The sequence below is a fragment of the Odontesthes bonariensis genome, chromosome 20 (genome assembly GCF_027942865.1).
Source record: "Odontesthes bonariensis isolate fOdoBon6 chromosome 20, fOdoBon6.hap1, whole genome shotgun sequence".
Taxonomy (NCBI): Eukaryota; Metazoa; Chordata; class Actinopteri; order Atheriniformes; family Atherinopsidae; genus Odontesthes; species Odontesthes bonariensis.
In genome coordinates this window covers 8,471,209-8,494,544 of record NC_134525.1, presented here as the reverse complement: position 1 = coordinate 8,494,544, position 23,336 = coordinate 8,471,209, and the positions used below count along the sequence as shown (strand labels likewise).

At 44.8% G+C, this 23,336-nt stretch overlaps 2 protein-coding genes across 7 annotated transcripts in view; both read left to right on the top strand.

Moving 5' to 3' along the window:
- Positions 1 to 15,680, top strand: part of arhgap21a (Rho GTPase activating protein 21a) — a 96,546-nt gene extending 80,866 nt beyond the window's left edge. For 5 of the 6 annotated variants that reach the window (XM_075452842.1, XM_075452841.1, XM_075452839.1 and 2 more), the window contains 17 exons: positions 2,857 to 3,003; positions 3,088 to 3,190; positions 4,066 to 4,102; positions 4,432 to 4,551; positions 4,746 to 5,045; positions 5,914 to 5,978; positions 6,092 to 6,240; positions 7,103 to 7,245; positions 7,334 to 7,492; positions 7,634 to 7,712; positions 7,800 to 7,873; positions 8,003 to 8,092; positions 8,177 to 8,302; positions 8,382 to 8,423; positions 9,162 to 9,267; positions 12,180 to 12,211; positions 12,905 to 15,680. In XM_075452842.1, coding sequence (XP_075308957.1) covers positions 2,857 to 3,003; positions 3,088 to 3,190; positions 4,066 to 4,102; positions 4,432 to 4,551; positions 4,746 to 5,045; positions 5,914 to 5,978; positions 6,092 to 6,240; positions 7,103 to 7,245; positions 7,334 to 7,492; positions 7,634 to 7,712; positions 7,800 to 7,873; positions 8,003 to 8,092; positions 8,177 to 8,302; positions 8,382 to 8,423; positions 9,162 to 9,267; positions 12,180 to 12,211; positions 12,905 to 14,557 — 3,425 coding nt within the window. In that variant the 3' untranslated portion in view covers positions 14,558 to 15,680. The remainder of the gene's footprint in view (positions 1 to 2,856; positions 3,004 to 3,087; positions 3,191 to 4,065; positions 4,103 to 4,431; positions 4,552 to 4,745; positions 5,046 to 5,913; positions 5,979 to 6,091; positions 6,241 to 7,102; positions 7,246 to 7,333; positions 7,493 to 7,633; positions 7,713 to 7,799; positions 7,874 to 8,002; positions 8,093 to 8,176; positions 8,303 to 8,381; positions 8,424 to 9,161; positions 9,268 to 12,179; positions 12,212 to 12,904) is intronic. The other variant, XM_075452840.1, reaches the window with a different exon arrangement.
- Positions 15,681 to 16,984: 1,304 nt separating this feature from the next.
- Positions 16,985 to 22,248, top strand: LOC142370043 (apolipoprotein D-like). The gene is made up of 5 exons (XM_075452463.1): positions 16,985 to 17,088; positions 18,827 to 19,005; positions 19,087 to 19,208; positions 21,194 to 21,279; positions 21,531 to 22,248. Exons 2-5 carry the CDS (start codon positions 18,892 to 18,894, stop codon positions 21,758 to 21,760), a joined length of 552 nt encoding a protein of 183 aa, XP_075308578.1. The 5' UTR covers positions 16,985 to 17,088; positions 18,827 to 18,891; the 3' UTR covers positions 21,761 to 22,248.
- The last annotated feature ends 1,088 nt before the right edge of the window (positions 22,249 to 23,336 follow it).

The window sequence follows — 23,336 nt, the reverse complement described above, 5'->3', positions numbered from 1 at the left end:
AATTCTTTTTGAAAATGGTGGACAGTGTCCTCCAGAATAAAGAGGAGAGGGACCAGCCAGCTTGTTATCAGCACTCATTTTATAAGCGTGCATCAGTACCAATGGAACTGGCAGCCTCCATCAAGGCTGAAAGGTGTATACAGGTTTTAGAACAACATCTGCTCCCATCCAGTCTTCTTCAGGGAAGGCCTTGCATACTTCAGCAGGGCAATGTTAAAGCACATATTCTAACAGCATGGCTTCATAGTAGAAGAGTCCAGGTGTTGGACTGACCTGTCTGCAGTCCAGAACTTTCACCAACTGAAAACACAACAAAGAAGATTCAGAACTGCTGAGCAGCTAGAATCCTCTGTCAGACAGGAATGGGACACCATTCCTCTCCCAAAGGTCCAGCAGCTGGTCTCCTCAGATCCCAGATGTTCCCAGACTGTTGTTAAAAGAAGGGGGGATGCTGCACAGTGGGAGACATGGACCTGTCCCAACCTTTTTTGAGACGTTTTTTGAGCCGCCATCAAATTCAAGATGAGCCGAATTTTTTCATGAAATAGTAAAATGTCTCCCTTAGATACGTCTTCTGTGCTCTGTTGACCAGAAAGCACCAGCAGGGAAACCAACGCCACCAGGATGGTGTTATCTGTTGTCTGTCCATGCTCCAGTTTTCATGCTGAGCTAAGCTAAGCTAACCACCTCCTGGTTCAAGGTTTATATTTACAGTACAGGCATGAGAGGAATAAAAGCAGAATAAAACCTAACTGTGCCTTTAGAGCAGGGATGTCCACATCTGGTCCTGGAGGGCCGCTGCCCTGCAGGTTTTAGATGTTTCCCTGCTTCCACACACCTCATTCAGATCATTGCATCATTGGCAGGCTTGTGCAGAACTTGAAGAGATCCATTTAATCTGAATCTGGTGTGCTGAAGCAGGGAAGCATCACAGGTGTATAAACATGACTCTGCGAAAAGGGCGTCTGGCTGGCTGGGAGACGGGAGATTTGCATGTCATGGCAGATGTGTTCATAGTTCTGATCCTGTGTATGTTCAGTCTGTTTGGTTCTTTGTTCTTTGAACGCCAAAGTCACGTTTCATGAGATGAAATGAATCCAGTAGGTTTGGGTAAAGTGTGAGCGGCGGGTATAAAGTGTTGTGTAAAAGGATTTTCCTCTTTTGATTGACATAATTAGACAGATCTGACAGACATAACATCCTGTCTGGTCTCGCCCGCTTCTCCTCGTCACTACACTCACCGATACGATTAGTTTCTGGACGCGTATGTTCGCCGTGCACGTCTCCTGATTTGTTTTCAGGGCTTGGCATCGTGCTGATAATCATTACGAGACATTATGACACAGCCTGGTTAGCGATGATGCAAAAAGGGAGGGAGTGTTCTGCAGCAGCTTATCAGGGCAGCACCGCCACAAGCTGACTGTGTCTCTGTCTGTACGGCTCCATGTACGTCCTTATCGCTGCCTTTATTGCTTTCTGCTCGCATTTTAATTCAAGTTCAGGCAGCGAGACGTGAAATACACCTTTCTTTTTTTTCCCCCATAGATACACAGCAGTGCTGGAAGCAGAGACAAAATGAAACAAAAATGATATTCTTGGTTCTTTTATTTGTTGAGGGAAATCTGTGGCTGGCAGAAGTATGTGCACCTTTGGTTTTAATCCGTCTCTGATGAGTTCTGCTGACCACATTCGTCCATCCACGTTCCCACTGGATTAAGTTCAGGAGCTTAAAGTTCGTTAAAAAAAACACAAACCCGTCCTTCTTTAACCGTCCTACTCGTGTGCTCATCGTCTCGCTGCATGACCCACTCTCAGTTCACAGACATGTCCTGACATTTCCCTTCACAATCTCTGGCATGATTCAGCATTCTGGGTTTGATCAGCGAGGACTCTTTGTTCTGGCCCACATGCAGTCAATCAAACCATGACACTACCACCACCATGTTTCACAGATGTGGTGAGGTTCTTATCTTAGGCTGCGGTTTTATCCAAACTTTTCCTCTATATTTTTCCAGCAGCTTTAGCAAACTTTGAAATGTTCTCGCTGACGGCTGATTCACGGCAAGAGACGGTAATTAACCAAAGTGGGTGTGTGAAAAGGAAAGTTTTGAGTTGGGTTTTAAACCTGGACACAGTTTTGGCAGACCTCAGATCAGCGGTAAGCTTGTTCCTGTGAGCAGGACCACAGTAAGTGAAAGCATCCTCAGCGGACTCGGATCTAATTCTGGGCTCAACTAGAAAACCTGAGCGGTGTGATTGGGCTATACGAGCTGAGCAAGTCAGAGACGGGCTGAAAGGCTGAAACATTAAGAGCTTTATGAACTTTGGAAGGGATTTTATATTGAACGGGTTGCCAGTTTCACTACTGAAGTGACGCATTCTGAATGAGTTCCATTTGTCTAACCTGCTTGATATAAACACATGGAACAATTAGTGATTTTCAAAGTTTGGGTTCCTTTAGCATCTCGCAGGTTATTCGCCGCTTTGCTTAGCGTGGTGTGTTTTGGTCAGCCTCTGATTCTGGGACAGTTTCAGCCTGATGAGCATCAGTAACTGAGGTTTACACACTTTCATCACTCATAGATGTAACACTGGAGCCGTTTCCTCCATGAATAGTTACTCTGAAACTGGTGTACAAACCTTTAAGTGTCTCTGTTTGAACCTGAACTGGATCTGATCGGGCCTTGATATGCTGCTGACTGCTGTACAACAAAGGGGGAAATCTGTATATTCCATAAGCGAAAAGGTTTTCAGGATGAAGGCTAATCGCTGCAGATGTGTTTGGCCACTAAATCGTGTAAAGCCAGCTGTCTGTGTCCTTCAGTTATAATTCGTCTCCCACATTTCTTCCCTCAGATGAACCGTCCAGTCCCAGCATTGACCTGGACAGCTCGATCCTTCCCGCCTCTGTTGTGATATCTGGAGCGCCCGTCATCACCACCATCCCACCCAGCCCCACCTCCTCATCCCCTCTCATCCGGCGCCAGCTGTCACACGATCAGGGTAAGTTCAGTCGACCTCAAACACGACGGCTGAATTCGTCACGACGGGACAGTTTCACTTTATTGTGTGACCCTCTTTTAATAGATTCTCTCCGTCTCACAATTATTGAGTCAGATTCTACAAATAAAACCGAGCGGTCCAAGTCGTACGACGAAGGCCTCGATAACTACCGGGTGGAAGGCAGAGGGTGAGTCGCACTCAGCAGCATCCACACAAGTAGGAAGGGAGGACTGACCGGCAGAAATGTCACCAAACACTTTAGCTTACTCTTAAAGAAGCAGCGTGTAACAAATACTGACATCTGTTGGTCAAGTTGGAGAAGGCACCCCCCTCAAACGCCCCCCTGCCACCATCAAACAGCTTATTGCATAGGAGGTCTTCAGGGGTGATTTCCCCTCTCCCTGGGGTAGATGCAGATTCCATTACCTGTTCTTGCATTACATAATAATTAGTTCTCAGTTGTATACCCTCAACAATCACTGATTCCTCCATTTTCTTCTTCTTCTTCTTCCTCTCCCTCTGATCTGCACCTGTACTCTTCTTCTGTGCCCCCTCTCCCCCCTTTAAAAAAAAAAAAATGAATGGTTCATTCTAAGGTAATAAAAAGGGATTTAACACTTTTATAACTACTAATGGAAACACGGGTTTGGACACAATCCAATGCTGTTGTTTTTGTTGCACACTGCAGCTTTAAAGCAGAGAAAGAATGACGGTTAAGTCTCTTTCTTAAGTTCTATACAAGATCTGTGAAGTAATACGGAGTGACTTTAAGACTGACAAACAGGCAGGAAAAGGATAAAAAGAGATGCACTTTAACAATGATCTGGTTAAATTCCTGTGTTCCACTCTCATTTTGAAAGTCTGCTCTACTATTTGCTATAAAATAACATTGTACAATGCCATTAAAAAAAAACATTGGACGATAGATAATGTCTGTTTGATTAAACCTGCAGTCAGGTCAGCTGTGTTTGTCTGAACCAAAGCAAATAAATATGTTTAAATAACTTCCCACAGCGCATCCAACTCCTGTAACACCACGATGTTTGTCTCTCTTCCATTTAGGAGGTCTCTGATACCCGGTCTGAAAGGTTTGAGGAAGGTTAGTATTTATCTACCAGGAGCTCAGGGACGGGCGTTCTCACCTGCCACATGACTGCTTTATCAGTATTTCCTGCTCCAAACTTTATGAGGCATCGAGTTCACACCCTAAAGATAAATGTTGTCTCACTGAAATATGGATATATATGGAAAACAGGGTTTACAGGGGGTAAATAATTGATTAGAAGCATTGTAGGAGTTTAATTTTTATGCTTTTAACTGTTATTGAACTATTTTAAGCTGCAGTTGGCCAGCACAGGTCTGATTGTCACAACATTCTTCGGTCTCTGGAGTCTTTTAGACTGTAATAATGCTGTTTTTGTCCCTCAGGCTGTCGACCGGTCATCAGAAGATTCAGGGTCCAGGAGGGATTCCTCGTCAGACGTCTTCTGCGATGCCACCAAAGAGGGTTTGCTGCATTTCAAGCAGCTGCACACAGACAAGAGCAAGGTGTGCCAGTTTTTTGCATAGGCCTCATATCATGTAGCTCACACGCCGTCACAGAAAACACATGACCTACTCGGCTTATATGAGCAGTAACGGATCCGCCCTTGTTTGACTATGTCTACTTGGCGTCTCACCTGTCTGAGGCCTCGTAGTGCGACGTCTCAAACTCACCTGGTCTTCTTGGCCTTTTTCTCCAGCGCGTCGGAGGAGGCATGCGGCCGTGGAAACAGATGTACGCCGTGTTGAGAGGACACTACCTCTGCTTGTTTAAGGACAAAAAGGAAGGGCAAGCCCACGCCAACGGCCAAACCGTAGAGGAGCCCCTGCAAATCAGCATCAAGGCGTGTCTGATCGACATCTCCTACAGCGACACGAAGCGCAAGAACGTGCTGAGGCTGACCACGTCGGACTGCGAGTACCTGTTCCAGGCTGAGGACCGAGAGGACATGCTGGCCTGGATCCGAGTCATTCAGGGGAACAGCAACCTGGATGAGGAGGTATGACAACCAAAGTTAACAGATTAGGCGAGACTTGGTTGCCCAATCTAAATCCGATGCTCAATTAGAAGGTATCTTTAGACATTATAATCAGTCAGTTATGGAGTGTGTGATTATTGCTGCTTCTTTATCTCTTTGGTATAAACTAAAGCACGAAGCCACAGTTTAGCAGGAGCTAGAAAAACTATCCCACTGAATCTTGCTGTGGGTCAGGATCACTTTTATTATTTCTAAAAAAAATGACATGAAACAGCAGGAGGATGTGCTCTGTTTGCCTTTCTGTTGGCCGGATTACTCGTAAAGTTCAGTACGGATTTGCATGCTACATCATAGTGGGCGACACTACACAATGCGCTGATTATCAAACAGGGTCTTCAGCCAGAGGCTTCTTCACACGACGACTGTCTTTAATGACCTTTTCAGGAGCGTACATTACGTACAGCCTCATTTTTCCTTCGGGTCATAGTCGATTGGTTTTCAGTTCAACTTTTGTTCAGATTTAGATCCGGAGCCACGATTTTTCTAATCAGCCTTTCTTATATGAACTTGAATTAAATAGACTTAAATAGGCAGCATCACTCCCTGTGTGATTAGGGATTTTTTTCCCCATATCTGCTCGCTGAACTGTGCAGAAATAAGCAGGTCCTGCCCTCTTCCCCCATTTGAAATTCAAACCCTTCTTTCAGGACTTAACCATCTGTTCTACACCGTAGCATTCCAATAGCCTTACCTGTGTCACCTGATAGCAGCAGGTTATATAAAGACCGGGATGGTCTGTGAGGTGGGGTGAAGGGGGCTGCTGCACATCATCTATTGTGTCTCACTTCCATTCTGTCCTTCCTCCCTTTGTTCCTCCATCTTTTTTTAGAACGCAGCTTTCACCAGTCATGACCTCATCAGCAGGAAGATCAAGGAGTACAACACCTTGATGAGGTAAGGACAAGGGGAGGGGAACAAGAGTAAGAGTAAGAGACAAGAGGGGCCACACACACTCGGAGTGAGTCAGAAAGTTCTTAATTTAGTCTTTACGTGCGTTTGTCCCGCAGTCCGACAGGCAGCAAGTCAGAGCCGTCGCCCAGACCTTCACGGCAGTCGTTGAGCATCAGGCAGACGCTGCTGGGGGGCAAAGGAGAGACCAAAGCAACAAGTCCGCACTCACCCAAACCTGAGCAGGAAAGGAAGAACATGCACAAAGGTAGGACAAAAGAAACAACTTGTTTGCATGTGCTCTTAAGATAAGAAAGCCAAATAACCTGTTAAAACTAGGGCTGTGCAACGATTCAAATTTTTAATCTAATTAATCACATGGTTTCCCTGATGAATCGCGATTAATCGCATTTGTACGCAAAATCCAAAAATGAATTCAAAAGTAGTGTATAGCTTTTAGCATTTAGTTTTATTTTAAATGTGCTGCCATATGAATGACAGTGCCATAACATTTGTTGTGCAAACACACTTTTAACATCAGCATCTTTCTGTAGTTTTTATGTAGAAGCCTCGCTCCACTGTCTGTTTCCTTGAATGACTTGCTGCTATCAGTTGTGTGTTTTGCCTTTAAGTGATATTTTAGACTGGAACTACTACGCTGAGAAGACAATTCAACTTGGCAGTGTTTACAGATGACTTTGGTTCTGTCGACTCCGCCGTCTGGAAGAACTTTAAAATGAAAATGGCCGAGTAAAAGTTCCGTACCCTTCTCCATGTTTGGTGGATCCTCCGATTACTTTCTTTTCCGGTTCCGCAGCAGACAGCAACAGACTTTTACAAAATAAAAGCCTGTGAGCAACAGACTTTTACAAAATAAAATAAATAATAAAACCTGCATTAATCCGCGATAAAATATTTATCGGCGTTAAATAATTAACAAGTTAACGCGATAATAATGAGTTAACTCGCCCAGCCCTAGTTAAAACTCATATGTATTAGGAATAAGCATTCTGTAACTACACCATCCAATGCGGTTGTAAGCAGTTGAAAGATGGTGTCAAAACTCAACTTAGCAGATGATGAAGTGTGGAACTTTGCTGATGATAATCTGTGGTGTGCTGTGCGTGTAGATGACACCAGCCCTCCCAAAGATAAGGGGACGTGGCGGAAGGGCATCCCGGGGCTGATGAGGAAGCCTTTTGAGAAGAAGCCGTCTCCCGGGGTGACGTTTGGAGTGAGACTGGACGACTGTCCTCCTGCTCAGAGCAACAAGGTCCCCCGCTGACTTTATTTCTCCTAAAACACGAGACGGGTTTTTAACTCTTTGATTAGCTTTTTAAACGTTTTCTGCTACCTTCCAGTTTGTGCCTCTGATTGTGGAGGTTTGCTGTAATCTGGTGGAGGACAGGGGGCTGGAGTACACGGGCATCTACAGAGTCCCCGGAAACAACGCTGCCATCTCCAACATGCAGGAGGAGCTCAACAACAAGGGCATGGGTGACATCGATATCCAGGATGATGTGAGTGTCCGTTATCGATCCGCGTTGCTTTAATTAAACTCTCCTTGAGGTCTGAAAATACATTTAAAGCTGCAGATAACGATACGTTCCAACAGAGAAACGTTGATTTTTTTTTAATAAGTTAATCACCTTCTCTCACAGAAATGGAGAGACCTGAACGTGATCAGCAGTTTACTGAAGTCCTTCTTCCGTAAACTTCCTGAGCCTTTGTTCACCAATGGTAAGTTGAGCTTTTGCACCCTCTTGTGGCCAAATTGTAAACTGCAGTCTGACAGAACGGCACAGTAACTGTCACGCTCGCCTACAGATAGATACAGCGACTTTATCGAAGCCAACAGAATAGAGGACCCAGTGGGGAGACTCAAAGTGCTCAAGAGGCTGGTGAGTAGTTCCCCTGTTTTACACTTTCTTGTATCTGTTTTTCGTGCTTCTGTTTCAGCATGTTTTGGAGCACAGATTCGTCTGTGGAGACCTCTGAAATGCAAACTCAGATAAGTCGTTTACTTTCAGCTTCACGAGTTACCTGATCATCATTACGAGACTCTCAAGTTCCTCTCAGCTCATCTGAAAACTGTGGCTGAAAACTCAGAGAAAAACAAGGTATTTACCTCAGAAATCTTCTCTTAAGTCTCACTTTAAACTCGCTGAAGATGAACAATAAGCTCTTGGTTTCCTTTGTGACAGATGGAACCCAGGAACCTGGCCATTGTGTTTGGTCCCACTCTGGTGCGCACCACCGAGGACAACATGACTCATATGGTGACACACATGCCAGACCAGTACAAGATAGTGGAGACGCTCATTCAACATGTGAGTTCCAGGTCCCTCAGTATTAACCGATCCACATGTGTGAACTACAACGTGACCCCTCGTGCTTTTTTTCTTTCAGTACGACTGGTTCTTCACTGAAGTTGGAAACGGGGATCCAGTGGTGGGTGTTCCTCTCTCTCTCTGGCTACAGCACCTGCAGTAAAACTCTAAATATTGTTTTTGCCCAAAAATGAGCAACTCTGAGCCAGTAAGCTGGTGAATACATGATTCAAGCCCTCAGACTGTGTTCCCACTGCTGTCCGACATCGTGCAAAAATCAGTTAATTTAGTCCGCTGAGGTAGTTTTGAACCACAGTCCCTCAAAGTTTGGCGATGTGGCACCTTCTCGTAGGGTCCATGCAGAGGTGCGGGTGTTTTTACTCTGCTTTGAAACGCTGTTCTCACACTCCCCGTCTCACTGTGCATCGGTGGCTCAGGTTGAATATTGTGTTCAGAAACAGAAACTCATGCAATCCAGCTTAAAGTTTGACCTTGAGGGTATTGAAACAGTCAGAAGAAATAAGACACTGGAGTGCTCTCCGACTGTCAACGATACTTCCTCCCCAGCAGCACCGTTTTTCTCCCCTGTACTTTGTTTAGTCGTCCAGGAGATACTCTCCCAAAGTTCCTAGTTCCGGCAGTCGATGATCACTGCTTCGAGGCTTAGAGGCAAGGCTGAATATCAGATCTTTAAGAGGGCTTTACTCAGGTAGAGTTCAGTTTGATGTTCATCAAATCACAGCCACCCAGAGTCTGGTATGGAAGAGCCCCCAGCTCTCAGAAGTTAGTCCCCGGGGTCAGACGCCGACTGCTGAAGCTCTGAAACCTCCATCTAACGAGCCGTCTCCCCCTCTTTCAGACTGTGTCCCGTGAGGAGAGCGCGGTGGAGTCTCAGCCCGTCCCCAACATCGACCACCTGCTCACCAACATCGGTCGCACGGGCACATCTCAGGGTGAAGTTTCAGGTAACGCGCGGCCTCTGGCGGGCCGGCTCGGTGGTGGGTTAACTTTTCTCTTTCGACGCTGCTGTCAGTGAGCGACGACATGTGTTTAAACCAGTAACAAATGTCGACCTTCTTCCCGAAGCCGAGCTTTTCCCTTTGCTTCTCCTGGCTGTTTGCCATCAGATAGAATCGTCTCCGGCTAACCGCGACTCTAAATGCAATTTATCTGCATCCCTGAAAAGATGCGACAAATTGTCTCGCTTCCTCATTTGCTTACACAGATCTACTCCCCCTCCTTATTTGTTAGGCTAAATAATGTACAGATGCTGTTTTCCTTTGAGCCCCCCCCTGCCCCCCGCAGACCTCCTTTTGTTCAAACCTCTCCTCTGGGCTGTGTTTCCTCCCCCTTTATCCTGCCTACTGTTGCACTAATACGGCATGTTCTTTCCCACGTCACAAATAGATGTTTTTACAGTGAAAGGCGACCTGTGATTCCTCTGTCTCTAGTGAGGCTCTGTCGGGTGTCCTAACGGCTTTCCCAGCATTCACACATACTGATCTTGACACAGGCCAAGTGGGAGGAGTCTATCACACCATGATGTCACTGATGGACTCTATAATGTCCGTGATGGACAGCTGGAACTGTAGGAAGAAGGAGGATTGTTGCCCGCAGTGTAGCTGCCTAGTCTGCAGGAACCCGCAGTTCTTTTAAGGCCAAAGAGAAAAACCAAGCGTTTGGTGATGATGGAAAGGGGGAAGCGAAGCGGCTCCACGGTACTGTACGGTGTCCGTTGTTGTGGGTTTTCTGTCAGAATATACCTAAAACAGGCCGGTGCTACTGTCTGAAAGGCTCTCCGCTGTCTCTCCTCATTGTCTCGCAAGCTTGCCAACAGGAGAGATAGCATGGTATGGTTTCTACGTCACCGCTCGGTGTGCACCTGCATATTGTGCCATCATCTGTATTGTAAAGGGGTGTGTAGGGGGGCTTGGCTATGTCACACAAATTTTAGCTGGAGATGATATGAGTGGAAGCGATTCCAGAGCAGGTGAGGACTAATTATAGGCTGCTGACACTCTCTTCCTCATGCAGTGTCTTCTCTTTTCATATAGCTAGCCCCTCTGTGACCCCCCTGTCACCTTTGTTTCATTTTTTTGGTTTCATCCATGGTCGCCTCTGTCATCATCGTGTCCCGTTGTCACGGCAGCTCATGTAACCTTACATTGCCTCGTCAGTAAAACCAAGAGTCCAATGCTGAGGATTATTTACTCGTTTACCCTGAATTATAGTTCAGTTTTAAGCTGGTTTCTTCTGTTTTAATTAGCGAGGCCAAAACTGGTCTTAACCAGCATAAAAAAATACTTATTGGGTTGTTTTATCTCCTCGTGAATCTGAAAAACTGTGTGGGGTGATAAAATTCTCCACCACAGAGCTGAAAAAGACCAATACCATCAAATTTGAGTTTATTTTGCTATTTAAAAGAAAAGATGTTTTATAATTCAGAAAAATACAAATAAAATCATCTCTGAACATTAACGCAGGTTTTATTATTTATTCTATTTTATAAAAGTCTGTTGCCGTCTGCTGCGGAACCGGAAAAAGAAAGTAATTGGCGGAATTCACAGATGTTTATTAACGTCACATCACTAAATGTTAAAGTAACAAAGTAACAAAGTAAAAGACAACATTAGTTGTTGTAATCATTAAAGAAATAGCATTCTTAGCATTGTCGCTGGTACCAATAAATAATCAGAGTAATACTGGCCACTTTAGCTGCTTCTCAACCAACGGCAGAGTCATTCTTCACGGTCAAAACTAGGATTCTTTAACTTCCACTTCTCCTCTGCATCACATTCACACAGTTACAGCAAACACCACGAAGCATGGAGGAATAAAACAAAAATAAACTAACAGGTAACATCACCGTTACAGGTGCTCCTCGGTCTCTGTGTGAAACTCACGGAGCTAACCGGCGCTACTTCCTGTTTTACTTGTTTCAACATAAAAGCACATATTTCAAAATAAATAAATAAAAAACTCCTGCATTTACAGCCAAGTTGAATTGTCTTCTCAGCGTAGTAGTTCCAGTCTAAAATATCACTAAAAGGCAAAACACACAACTGATAGCAGCAAGTCAACTAAATGCTAAAAGCTATACACTACTTTTGGATTCATTTTTGGATTTTGCGTACAAATGCGATTAATTGTGATTAATCAGGGAAATCATGTGATCAATTAGATTAAAAATTTGAATCATTGCCCAGCCCTAGTTTTAATGACGTCTTTTCTTAGGGGGGGTCTTATTGGCTTATTTCCGCAACATAACAGCAAACTGGAGTAGTTTAAAAAAAAAGAGAGAAAGATGACCTCAACTGACATAAGATGTAGACCAAACGTGACTTTTAAAGCTTCGACAGGTAAAATACTGTCTCTGTACGTCTTTCTCTCGCAGGCAGTTTAAATTGTACAAATTATTGTTTGATTACATCACACACTTTGTTCCACGCTGGGATGGAAACCAGGTTGTAGGAGAAAATTCTTTCAAAAAGTTTAAGTGTGTTCAGGTTGGTCGTATGGAAATAAACTTGGCCTGCTCTGCCACTGAGGTCGCTCTCAGAGCTTCTGGCGTGGACTCGGGTGTTCAGGTGCGGGTCAGAGTTGGGAAAGAACGCCACGTTGCAGGTAGACGTGGACCCGAGTGTAACGTGGAGCTCGTCCGTCCGTCTGTCTGTCTGTCTGTGTGCAGCATGGCCTTGTTGTTCGCTCACGTGTGTGCTCGCCTCTCATCGGTCTCGTCCTGCTCACGCTTCCTCACATCAACACGATTCTTTCTGTCTCTTGATTCATCCACCCCCCGTGTTGCACCTCCTCTTTCACGTCTTCCTCGGTGTTGAAAAATCATCTGACGTCTCTTTCTTCTGTTTTTCCCCAACAGATTCACCGACCAGTGATTCAGCTAAATCAAAGGTGAGTGAGTGCGTCTAAATCAAAGGTGAAAGTGTGCGAGGACAGGAGGTAGGAGGAGTCGAACAAACTCTGAATTAAAGGGCCACTTCACCTAAATCACTGGGGATTTTGTTACTTGTGCTCGGCTTTTGAGATATCCCTCTTTTCTGCGTCCATCTTAAAACCATAAATGGGCTCGAAACTCTCCAGAAAACGACAGGTGGAAGCAGAGGTATTCGAGTTTGATGTCTCAAAATCTAGACAAATGACAAGAAAAGTAACTGCAAGGTTGGATAAAAGAGATAAGTGGGTTATGCTTGTTGGAACTGAGCCATACGCCGATCTTTAACTGAAGTGAACTCTTGGAAGCTGAAAAAGATAAGTAGGTGCTCTCCATCAGTGCGCTGCTGTTTCCTGGCTGCTTCTCTTCAGCTTCCACGCCACTCATGGCAGTGCTCGGCCTTCTGCTTCTCCTGCTTCTGCTTGGCAGCTGGCATGGAAACAATAATGTGCTCCGTGTTTCTGACGCCGCTAATGTTCCTCTTTCTGTCCACCTCTCTGGTTTGTGGTGCTTCACGGGAGCAGGTGGAGTACAGATTTAAGTTCTCAGGCAGGAATGAAGGGTTTTGTTTGTCTCCTTTGTCTTCCCCCAGATCAACAACACTCATTTTGCTGTTCTGCTCTTTCTTCTCGTCCCGTCTCTCCTCTCCGCAGGGTTCCTGGGGTTCTGGGAAGGACCAGTGCAGCCGAGAGCTGCTGGTCTCCTCCATCTTTGCTGCAGCCAGCCGCAAAAGAAAGAAGTCAAAGGAGAAGCCGCAGCCGAGCAGCTCAGATGATGATCTGGATGCGGTGTTCTCCAAAAAGGAAATCCCTGGCCAGAAGTTGAACCACCACGGGCTCCAGACGGAGACGCCGAGCGAGACCCGTCCAAGTCCAGGCGCCAAACCCAACGCAAAGCAACAAGCACGAGCCGAGGAGAGGAAGGAGAACGGCAGGATTGTGGAGCTCGCATCCAAAACCAAGAGAGAGCAAAGAAACTCCTTATTCTTCAAGGAGAAGACTCCATCCGGACACGCCTCGCCTTGCTCCTCCCCATCCCCCAAGATCTCCGGCTCCCCCAACATCAGCTGCAGAGCAGCTCCACAGGGGAAGCCGTCTCTGTCGGACCCCCCGTCCCAGCTGGAGGAAAACACCTCCGACCTTGGGACCATGAGCTCCGGAGCCTCCGTCCCGCGGTCCAGACCTAAAAAGTGGATCTGTGGAGCGTCCCCTGACTTGCCTGCAAGTGCCGGACTGGGAGCCGGTGCCGAGGCGTCGGCCGGAGCGGAGGTGAGCTCCATCACCTCCGACTACTCCACCACCTCCTCCATCACCTTCCTGACCGGAGCGGAGTCCAGCATGCTCAGCCCGGAGCTGCAGGGCGGCGAGGAGGCAGACGACGAACGCAGCGAGCTGATCAGCGAGGGCCGACCCATGGAGACGGACAGCGAGAGCGACTTCCCGGTGTTCGCGCCCGGAGGCGGCTGCAGCCAGTCCACACCCTGCCCGGAGCAGAGCCGGGGCAGGGCCGAGGCAGCCGAGGGCAGCACCACCCCCAGGATGGGGGCGCGCCGCCTGTTCCCGTCACCCAGGATGATCGAGTGCGACACCCTGTCCAGAAGGTGGTCCCTGAGACAGAAGACAGACAGCGAGTCATCAGTAGAGGGCGCGGCGGGGGGAGGGGAGCGGAGCGAAGGGAGGGCCGAGTCCTCCACTCGGTTATCCCGAGTCCTGGAGGTGATGAAGAAAGGCCGATCCACCAGCAGCGTCAGCTCGTCCTCGCGCAGCGAGTCGGAACGTGCCGAACCGGCCTGGCACCTGAAAATCACCGAGCGGCTCAAGTTCAGGTTACGCGCGTCCGCCGACGACATGTTCACGCAGAAGCATCGAGCGCCCGACGCACACGGGAAGAAGAAGAACATTCGGCGGAGGCACACCATGGGCGGGCAGAGAGACTTCGCAGAGCTGGCGGTTATGAATGACTGGAGGGAGCAGGGCGGGGTGGACCAGGCGGCCGACCTGTCGGCCGTGGACCGCCTGAAGCCCCGGTGCTCCTCTCAGGACTTCTCCATCCGGGACTGGATCGCCAGAGAGCGGTGCAGAGGCTCCGACTCCAGCGTGGAGGTCGCACCCAAAGCCGTCCCCGAGGACGACCACCCGGAAGCCCAGGACGTCACCCCGGAAAGACCCCCGCCTTCGCCGTCTCCGGCCGCTCCGGCGGGGGAGCACGCCAACGGCAAAAACAAAGCGTCGCTCGGGGCGGACGCTCACCCGCACAAACTCTCCGGAACGCACGTGGTCCGCTCGCGGTTCTACCAATATCTGTGACACGCCACGAGCGGCGAGGAGAAGCGAAACCAGAATGAATGTGTTTACCCGTGAATGTGTGTTCAGCTAAGGTTACTGCACAATATTTTTTCTACGAAGCATACTTTACGTATTTACTGTACATACCGTGTATAGGCTTTGATGATTGTTACCGAAATAAGGCTGAAGAGGTGCGTGTGTGCGCGTGCGTGTGTGATTCTCTGACTTGTTGGCCGTACTGGAACAGACGTGGAAATCAAACACGGACTTTCTCCTGCAGGACTGAACCGTACACTAATGCAAGAATGTGACTTTTTTTTTGCTGTTTTACACAAAAACAACACACGAGGAAGGTTAAACAGCACTGTTGAAAAAAGAGGCTCGTGGCTCCGTTCTTCCTCGTGTAAGCGGTATGAAGAATGTATTACTCTTTCTGGACTAATACTAGTTGCTTGTGACAATACTGTCTTTCATGTATGTGTTTTTTTTTTTGTTGTTTTTTTTGCTTGTACTTGAAGTACGTGGAAATAACTGAGGGCTGCTTTCTGAGCTGGGTGCTGTGGGAAGTTTCTTTTTCACAGCACACTCGCATCAGCCAGATATTAGCTGGAGGGACTGGAGGATTATTATAGTTTTATCAAATAAAGACTGAAAATCAGTGATGAAATGCTGATACTATAGTATGTAATGCTTGGTACAGTAGTTTTTATTTCCAAACTTTTGTCGAGTTATAGTCCAAAAAAGTGTGTTTTTACATCCGTGAATTGTTTTTATCTCAAGAAGCAAAAGTGCCTCGTTTATTTTTGACTGTTTTTAAGAGAAGGATTGTTTTAGGACAGGATAACCTCACAGGCATTCCAGATTTCTTTCCCGTTTTTAGTTTAAACCCATAGCAGCATCTGTGTTTATGCTTCAGTTTAGTTGAAATTAATGTCTTTGACCCCACCCCCCCCCACACACACCCCTCTGTGTTTCTCAAGTGCAGTAAAATGCATGGGCGCTTAAAACTGGGAGAAAAAAACCACAGAGTTTATCGTGAGTTTGAAACTGCATGAGACCGTGTTTCTCGCCTGTGTACAGCAGAACATGGGTGCAACGCCACCTGCTCCCCAACAAACACTGGAAATAAATAATCTTTATAAGATTCTCGTGTCTTGTGGAACTATTTTTTTCCCGTTTCTTCTTCGTCTACCTCAATTTGAGCTGGTGATGACGTGGTTCAGGGCTGAGAATGCACATCCTATTTTAATTTACTTGTGAGAAGTGTTCTGCGGCCTTAAAAGCGTCACAAACATAAAAATCACAACTTACTGACGCCACAAAATGGGAGCTGATACATATAGTTTTGAGCCACGGCTCATTTATTTGTATTTTGTGCTCTTAGGCAACAATTCTCCAGGCTTTCTGAACGTCTTTCAAAAGTTTTTCTATGGACTTTGACTGCTTTCTCACCCATTTTCATTGTGTTTTTGTTGAGCCACTTAACACTGACCAGTTAAACACATTTTTACAGATGTAAAATGGTAGCTTTGCTCCAACAAGATGATTTCCATATAGCTGTTAGATCAAAAGATGCTCAGTAACATGTTTGTTCAGCCTGAATAAAACATGTTGAAGCAGATATGATTTGGTTAATCCGAAAAGGGAGAGTGAATATTTAAAAGAAGCACATAAATGTTTGAGGAAGTCTTGGGCGGTGAGCCCGTTTTGAGTTTCTTGAGGATTATGGGAACGCGGATTTTTAAATGACCGGAGGTAGAATTTATACTGGGAACTACTTATCTTCATCAATGATAATGGCAATGATCTACAGGGAAAGAATAGCTGCTCCTCCAACGAAATTCCACACGTTGAACAATTTCCACTATGAAAGTTAAAGAAAATGACAATTTAGAAGTATAACTGCACAATAAAAATTCATAGGAATTTACAGAAAGTCGCATCTCGAGTGTTTTGATCCATTCTGCTATCTGTAGTTTGGCGCCATCTTGCGGTTATGTCGACACCTCACAGGTTCAGTTTGGAGTGAATGGAAACTCTTTATTATAGCATACTTGAGTAGCGGTGTCAAAGTAATTCAGTGGAATTTATTGGTAGAGTAATTAATTGACCTTTAAAATGAATTTACAATTAATTATTCGGAGTATTCATACGATAAAATTGAACTAATAAGCGGCTAAAAAAAAGGGGAAGTTTCATTGTTAGAACTCGCTGTATCCATGGCAACGTATGACTTCCTGGATGAGCTAATAACAAGCGAACAAACAAGCTAACAAGGGGTGTTTTATCTTGTTTATGTTGAAACGTAACCTTCAGTAAGGATGAAGATGCGCAGTGGGAAAGGGTCAATGCATTTGTCCCGGGAGGTTGTTGGCATTTACACGGGGTGGGAGCGTGCACGTTATGTCAAGTTCACGTTATGTCACTTTTTCACGGCATTGTCACGTGAACTTGTGCTCGCGCTGTGGTTTAAACCCCGTGGGCTCGCGACGCTTTGACAGTTCCGACAAGCCTCAGACCTTCACCTGAGCCCTTCTCACGGCTACACACAGGTAACTCAGATAGTTAAAGCTGATGGAAATTACCTGTATGTAATAATATTATTCATTTATATATTTATTTATATATGTATATATATTATACATTTATTTATCTTTATCTTTTTTTGTTCACGCACTGATTAATTAAGTAACATACATTTTGCAATTGTAATTAGTTTCTGTAACATTTAACAAATTCTTTCCTTAACTTTAGACAAAAAGCTCTTTTACGGACTACTGAATGTACTGTTTATCACTGTTTTAAAGTGCACGTGTGGCCTGCGTGAAGCTGCTCTGTGCAACCTGAGGAACAGGTGTGGCGACATGTTATGTAGCCGACAGAATATTGTCAGAAACAACAAAAGATAGGTCAACACTCTCTGCAGCTCGCAGAGATCTGATTCTGATTTGTCTCATGAACCGGTGGTTGACCATTTTACAGCCTTATGGGGATAGCAGACACATTTTGACCTAATGTCGGGCTATATTTTGCATTTATGGCTCACTTGTGGCATCTTATGTCATCAGAAATTAAGTCAGCTTAGACAGGGGTCAAGAAAAGTGTTTTGTACCCCAAAAGGCCCAAAGAAACTGCAGATTTCTGCCATGTCTGGTGTATATGTGGCTAATTTAAAAGGATCATTTTGAAGTTAAATGTATCCCTTTTATCTGACTCAAAGGCTGCACTGAGAAGCATTTAACATTCTTATATCACGTTGCATTAGTTGTCAAAGTATTGCATCATGACAAACCAAGAATAACCAAAAAAGAATGCTGAGTGCTCAGGGAGCGGTCAGGGAGGACCGTGCTGCTGGTGTTCATTATCACCAGCTGTTTGTATCTGAGTCCATATAAATATGCAAAACAAGTTTCTCAGTGACTGGCAACTTTATTTACGAGGGATAATATTTTCAAAACAAAGAAATCCATCTTCCCTCGTCTGCTACAAACTAACTTTTCCGACAACACTGACGGGTGATCTCAATCGAAGCCTCAATCTCAAAGACAACAGAGTCAATTCTTACCATCCTGCAGCAACAACCACTTCATTTCCCTACCGACTACACGTCTGAGCGCTTGTTGTCCAAAACAGGGATGGTTTCAGAGGCCTGATTATGTTGCTGTGACCTCTGTGGGCTGGCACTTACTGTCCATCTATGTTGCAAACGTAAAAAAATTAAATGTAAATGTACTTTATTAATACAGCCCTTTACAGACGGCGTACCAAAGTGCTTTACAGCAGGTAATAAATAAAGAAAAGAATAAGTAAAAACAATAAAAGAACAGTGAAAATTTGAGAAAAAAAGCCGAAAAAAGTCCCGGTAAGTTTAGCTCCATCTTGACTGCATGAGATGATGGCACACAATCTGACACGGGCAGCCAAAAACTTTGTCTCCCCTCATCCGCTGACAACACGGTTTTTAAAAATGTTCAGCCTGGACAATCTCCAAAAGATCTGTTATGAGTGACCAAAAATTGTGCTTGTGTGACAGGCCGCACGCATAGAAAAAGCTGCCTTTGTAGGTATACCTGTGTTCATGGGGACAAGGCGTGACCCAACCTGAAGCAGAGTGAGCAGATACAGGGGAGCTGCGGGGGATGTCACAGTCTGTTTCATTTCTTTAAGCAGCAGAGCCGCATGCGTCGCCTTTTCTGCTGATTACAACCCAGTTTAATGAGTTGTGGTCTCGTTTCTATTGTGTCACCACACCTGTACACATTTCCCCATGTCCCAACGTTTCATCACCAGCACCCTGCATCTGTAAACGGGTGGATTTCTCCTCGAACATCTGTCTCTCCCCTCCTGAAGCAGCGATGCCAGCCGTGTGCCTCCTCCTGCTGCTGCTGCTTCCTCTGATCTCAGCTCAGACCTTTAACTGGGGTCCCTGTCCTAATCCGCATGTGCAGGACAATTTCATCCTCCAACAGGTAACAGAAGCATAAACCTGCAGGTACGCACAGTAAGCTACAACAGGAGCAACCAAAGTAATCATTTCTCTGCGTTGACAGTACCTTGGGAAGTGGTTTGAGATCGAGAAGCTCCCTACTTACTTCGCCAGGGGAAAGTGCATCAAGGCAAACTATTCACTGAGGAAAGACGGCACCATTCGGGTGCTGAACGCTCAGGTTATGTGAGTACTGTTTGCGGCTCCGACTGTTATCAAAATCCAAATCAAACCCAGCAGTGGTGATGATGCTGACAGGTAGCCTGGCAGGATGTCAGAAACTGATATCAGGAATGTCAGGAATTTCCCCCAAAAGACCTCAACCGGGGCGCAAAATGAATCTTTACTAAACATATATAGTTGTAAAAAGAACCAAAACATGCAGTTTATTCTAAATATCCAAACTGGGGAAATACTGAAGGATTAGCTTGTTCCAGTTAACATATCAAGTTGAGTCAAATCAAATCAAATGTATTTGTAGCACGTTTCATGTACAAAACAGTTCAAAGTGCTTTAGCAGCAGGGAGTGTAAGAAGCATTAAAAATACATAAAATAATATAAAGAGAAACAAATAAAATAATTTAAATGAATTTAAAAACAAGCAACAGTCCAGATAAATTAAAAGATATTGTGCAGATTTCATGCATAGACACATGAGAACAGAAATGTTTTTAACCTGGATTTAAAAATGTCTACACTTGGTGAAAGTTTAATCTCCACTGGCAGTTTGTTCCACTTGTTTGCAGCATAACAGCTAAATGCTGCTTCTCCATGTTTAGTCTGGACTCTGGACTGGACCAGCTGACCTGAGTCCTTGGATCTAAGAGCTCTGCTGGCTTTATATTCTCTGAACATATCACAGATGCATTCTGGGCCTAAACCGTCCTGGGATTTGTAAACCATCAGCAGGCTTTTAAAATCTATTCTGTGACTGACTGGAAGCCAGAGTAAAGATTTTAAAACTGCTGTGATGTGTTCAGATCTCTTAGTCCGGGTTAAAACTCCAGCAGCAGCGTTCTGGATGAGCTGCAGATGTTTAATGCTCTTTTTGGTCCAGTTAAAGTCCAGTTAAAAGAGCGTTACAGTAATGGAGTCTACTGGAGATGATAGATCTTCTACTTTTCTCTCAGACTTGAGTTCCTCTCTGTCTGCGCTCTGTTAGTTATTAGATGAGAAGACTGAAACTACTGACTACACTACACGACCTGCGGTCGAACAGCTGGCTCAGAATTCAATAATAAAACTGTTGTTCCCGCTTAGAAACACAGAAGTGTGAAGAGAAAAAAGCAACCGAGTCACTGACAGAAAGGCACATGAACAACATGTTAACTCATACCAAAGTAGCAGTATGTAGCTGCGTGTTTCTGTGCACACCTCTGCACTAAAACCTTTGGGCGGTGACACAAAGACACCAGCAAATAACACAGCGTAGGTGAAAGATTCCCTCAGATGACGTGTCGAGAGAGAACACATTTCTCTGTTCTTGCACAGTATGAACAGGGCTTTAGTCTGTCATTTGTCTGAAGATTCCCCCCAAAAATATATTTTTACTCATATAAAATAAACTAGACTAGACAAGCTAGCCGTTTCCAGGCTTTGAGCTAATTTAAGCTAATCTAATTTAAGATAACCAGCTGTTTAACAGATGTTGACCTCTCACAACTACAGATTTTTACTCTATGGTTTTTATACAGTTGAAAAAAAACCAATTTACATTAAATATAATATAATTATACAAAAATGTAGAGAACTGTTTCTCTTTATTTTATCGCTATGCTAAGCTAAGCTAAGCTAAGCTAAGCTCTAAATCTTCACATTTTATTCACACAAAGGAAAAAACATCCAGCATTTACTGACCTCAGCGTACATGGTGAAACATTAACATTTAGTCTTCTGTTTTCTCTTTGGTTTGCTTTGGGTTGGGTGTTGATTCAAGTGTTTCTCTTCAGTAAAGCAGGTAGTTTCTTACTTTCTCCCAAAGTACGTGGAAAAAAAACTGTGTGTTATGTGAACTTTGAACCAGAATTTCAGGTTGGAGGAGTCTGGAGGACATATTTCTCAGCATTGAACATACTGTCAACATTGCTCAGTGTGCCCGGGACACGATAAAGAAGCCATTCTCTTTGAGTCCTGTTCTGCTGTGTAGCTGACAAACGTCTTTGTGTTTCAGCAATGATGAGTTCATGTCCACAGAAGGAACAGCTGTGGTCAAAGACATTCGAGAACCAGCCAAACTCGGAGTCAGCTTCTCATACTGTAAGAACTCTTTATATCACCTTCTCGTCTGATTGCTTGTGCTTTTGCCCGACTCATTGAAACCTGAACAGACCCAAACAACAAAGGAGACACATAATGGTTAAAGATGTGACTTTAAAACACTTGACATAGAAGCCGCAGTTCGTTTGTGATGCCAGTGACTCCTTGTGGATCTCAGCAGTTTAAGTTCTTAAATGAATGTTTAAATGAAGCTGCATTGGTTTTAACATTCTGTGTCCATGACTTCTTAGTTACTCCCTACAGTCCGTACTGGGTTCTGACCACCGACTACACCAACGTGTCTGTCGTGTACTCCTGCACGGACATCCTCCGTCTCTTCCACGTCGACTTCGCCTGGATTCTCGCACGGTCGCCTTCCCCGTCTCCAGAGACGGTAAAAAAAGCCAAAGACCTGCTGATCAGGGAAGGAATCAAAATTTCCGGGATGAAGGCCACAGATCAGAGCTGTAATGATGTCTAGACTCTGCAAAGTGGGATCTTCATACGTATCTGCATCGCACTGTTGCCGCCTTTAAATGCTTGCTTTTTTAAAATTCTACGGGGGGAAAAAATCTGTGACGAATCATTAAAAAAATCAATACAACTTTCTTTGAAAAAAAGCATTTAATTAAAAAAAAAGGTCTAATTTAAGAAATATTGAACGCATAATTGTGATTATATCAAACAAGGGACGTTTTCATGATGGTTTCACAGTTTTACAGAAACATACTTTTATGATCTTATTTCTGTCCAGAACAATAAAGATGGGGGGACTGTGTTTTATAAAACCAATATTAATTAAAAGAGGTGGTTATTTAAGATGTTAAATCGTGCACTATAGATATAGTGTTGATTATATTCTAACAATGTATTTCATTTTAATTGCTTAATAATCAATTAAACATGCAGATTTGTGCTGATAGAGGAAAGTCTGTGGGATTGTGGCTATATTAAAGATGTATTCATTGAGCAGTGTGGTCATTTCATTTTAATGGTCTCTAAATCGTTGAAGAAAGTCTTTAAGAGGCAAGAAGAAGGCACAGCTTGATATATTTAAGGATAAAAAAAAGCTTTTTTTTATGTGTTGTTTTAAGCGAACTCAAATCAAAGGCAGTCAATCAGGTATAAAAACAAAATGGCTGCACGTATTTTACGTATATTCTTCGGTCTAAAGGCCACTATGTGGGAAATGAAACGTTTCTGCAGCACCTAAGTGCCTAAAAGCACAGCAGCCGCCATCGTTCTTAAATGGAAGATGTTTGAAATCACCAGCAGACCTGCTGGCTGCCAAACTGAGAAATCATGAAGAAGGGGCTTGGTTTGAAAGGCAGCCAACAAACCAATGCTTACTAATAATTTAACCGGGATAACTTTTAGCAGGTGTATTGGAAGGCATTCCTCACTAAAAAGTTACAGAACAACCTGCTGTGGATGCGAACTTTATTTTTTATATCACACTGCAAACAGCTGGTCAACCTGCAGGCAGACACTTTTTGTCTGGGAGCCACACGTGTCCGACTTCTCGTTATTTCATCATGCTAAGCTAACAATCAGTTTTAGTCTGAAAGGAGTGTGTTTCTGGGAATTTTTGACCATTCTTCCAGTAGCCTGACTCGCAGTCTCTGCTCTGATTCATCCCAGAGGTGTTGTATCGGGTTGAGGTCAGGACTCTGCAGGCCAGTCAGGTTCTTCCACACCAAACTGGCTCATCCATGTCTTCATGGACCTTGCTTTGTGCACTGGTAAGCAGTCATGTTGGAACAGGAAGGGTCCTTCCACAAAGTCGGGAGCATGAAATGGTCCAAAATCTCTTGGTGTGCTGAAGCATTCAGAGTTCCTTTCCCTGGAACTAAGAGGCCAAGCCCAGCTCCTGAAGAGCAACCCCACACCATGATCCCCCCTCCACCAAACTGTACACTTGGTACAATGCAGACAAACAAGCACCGTTCCCCTGGCAACCGCCAAACCCAGACTCCTCCATCAGATTGTAGATGGAGAAGCGTGATTGGTCACTCCAGAGAACGCGTCTCCACTGCTCTAGAGTCCAGCGGCGGCGT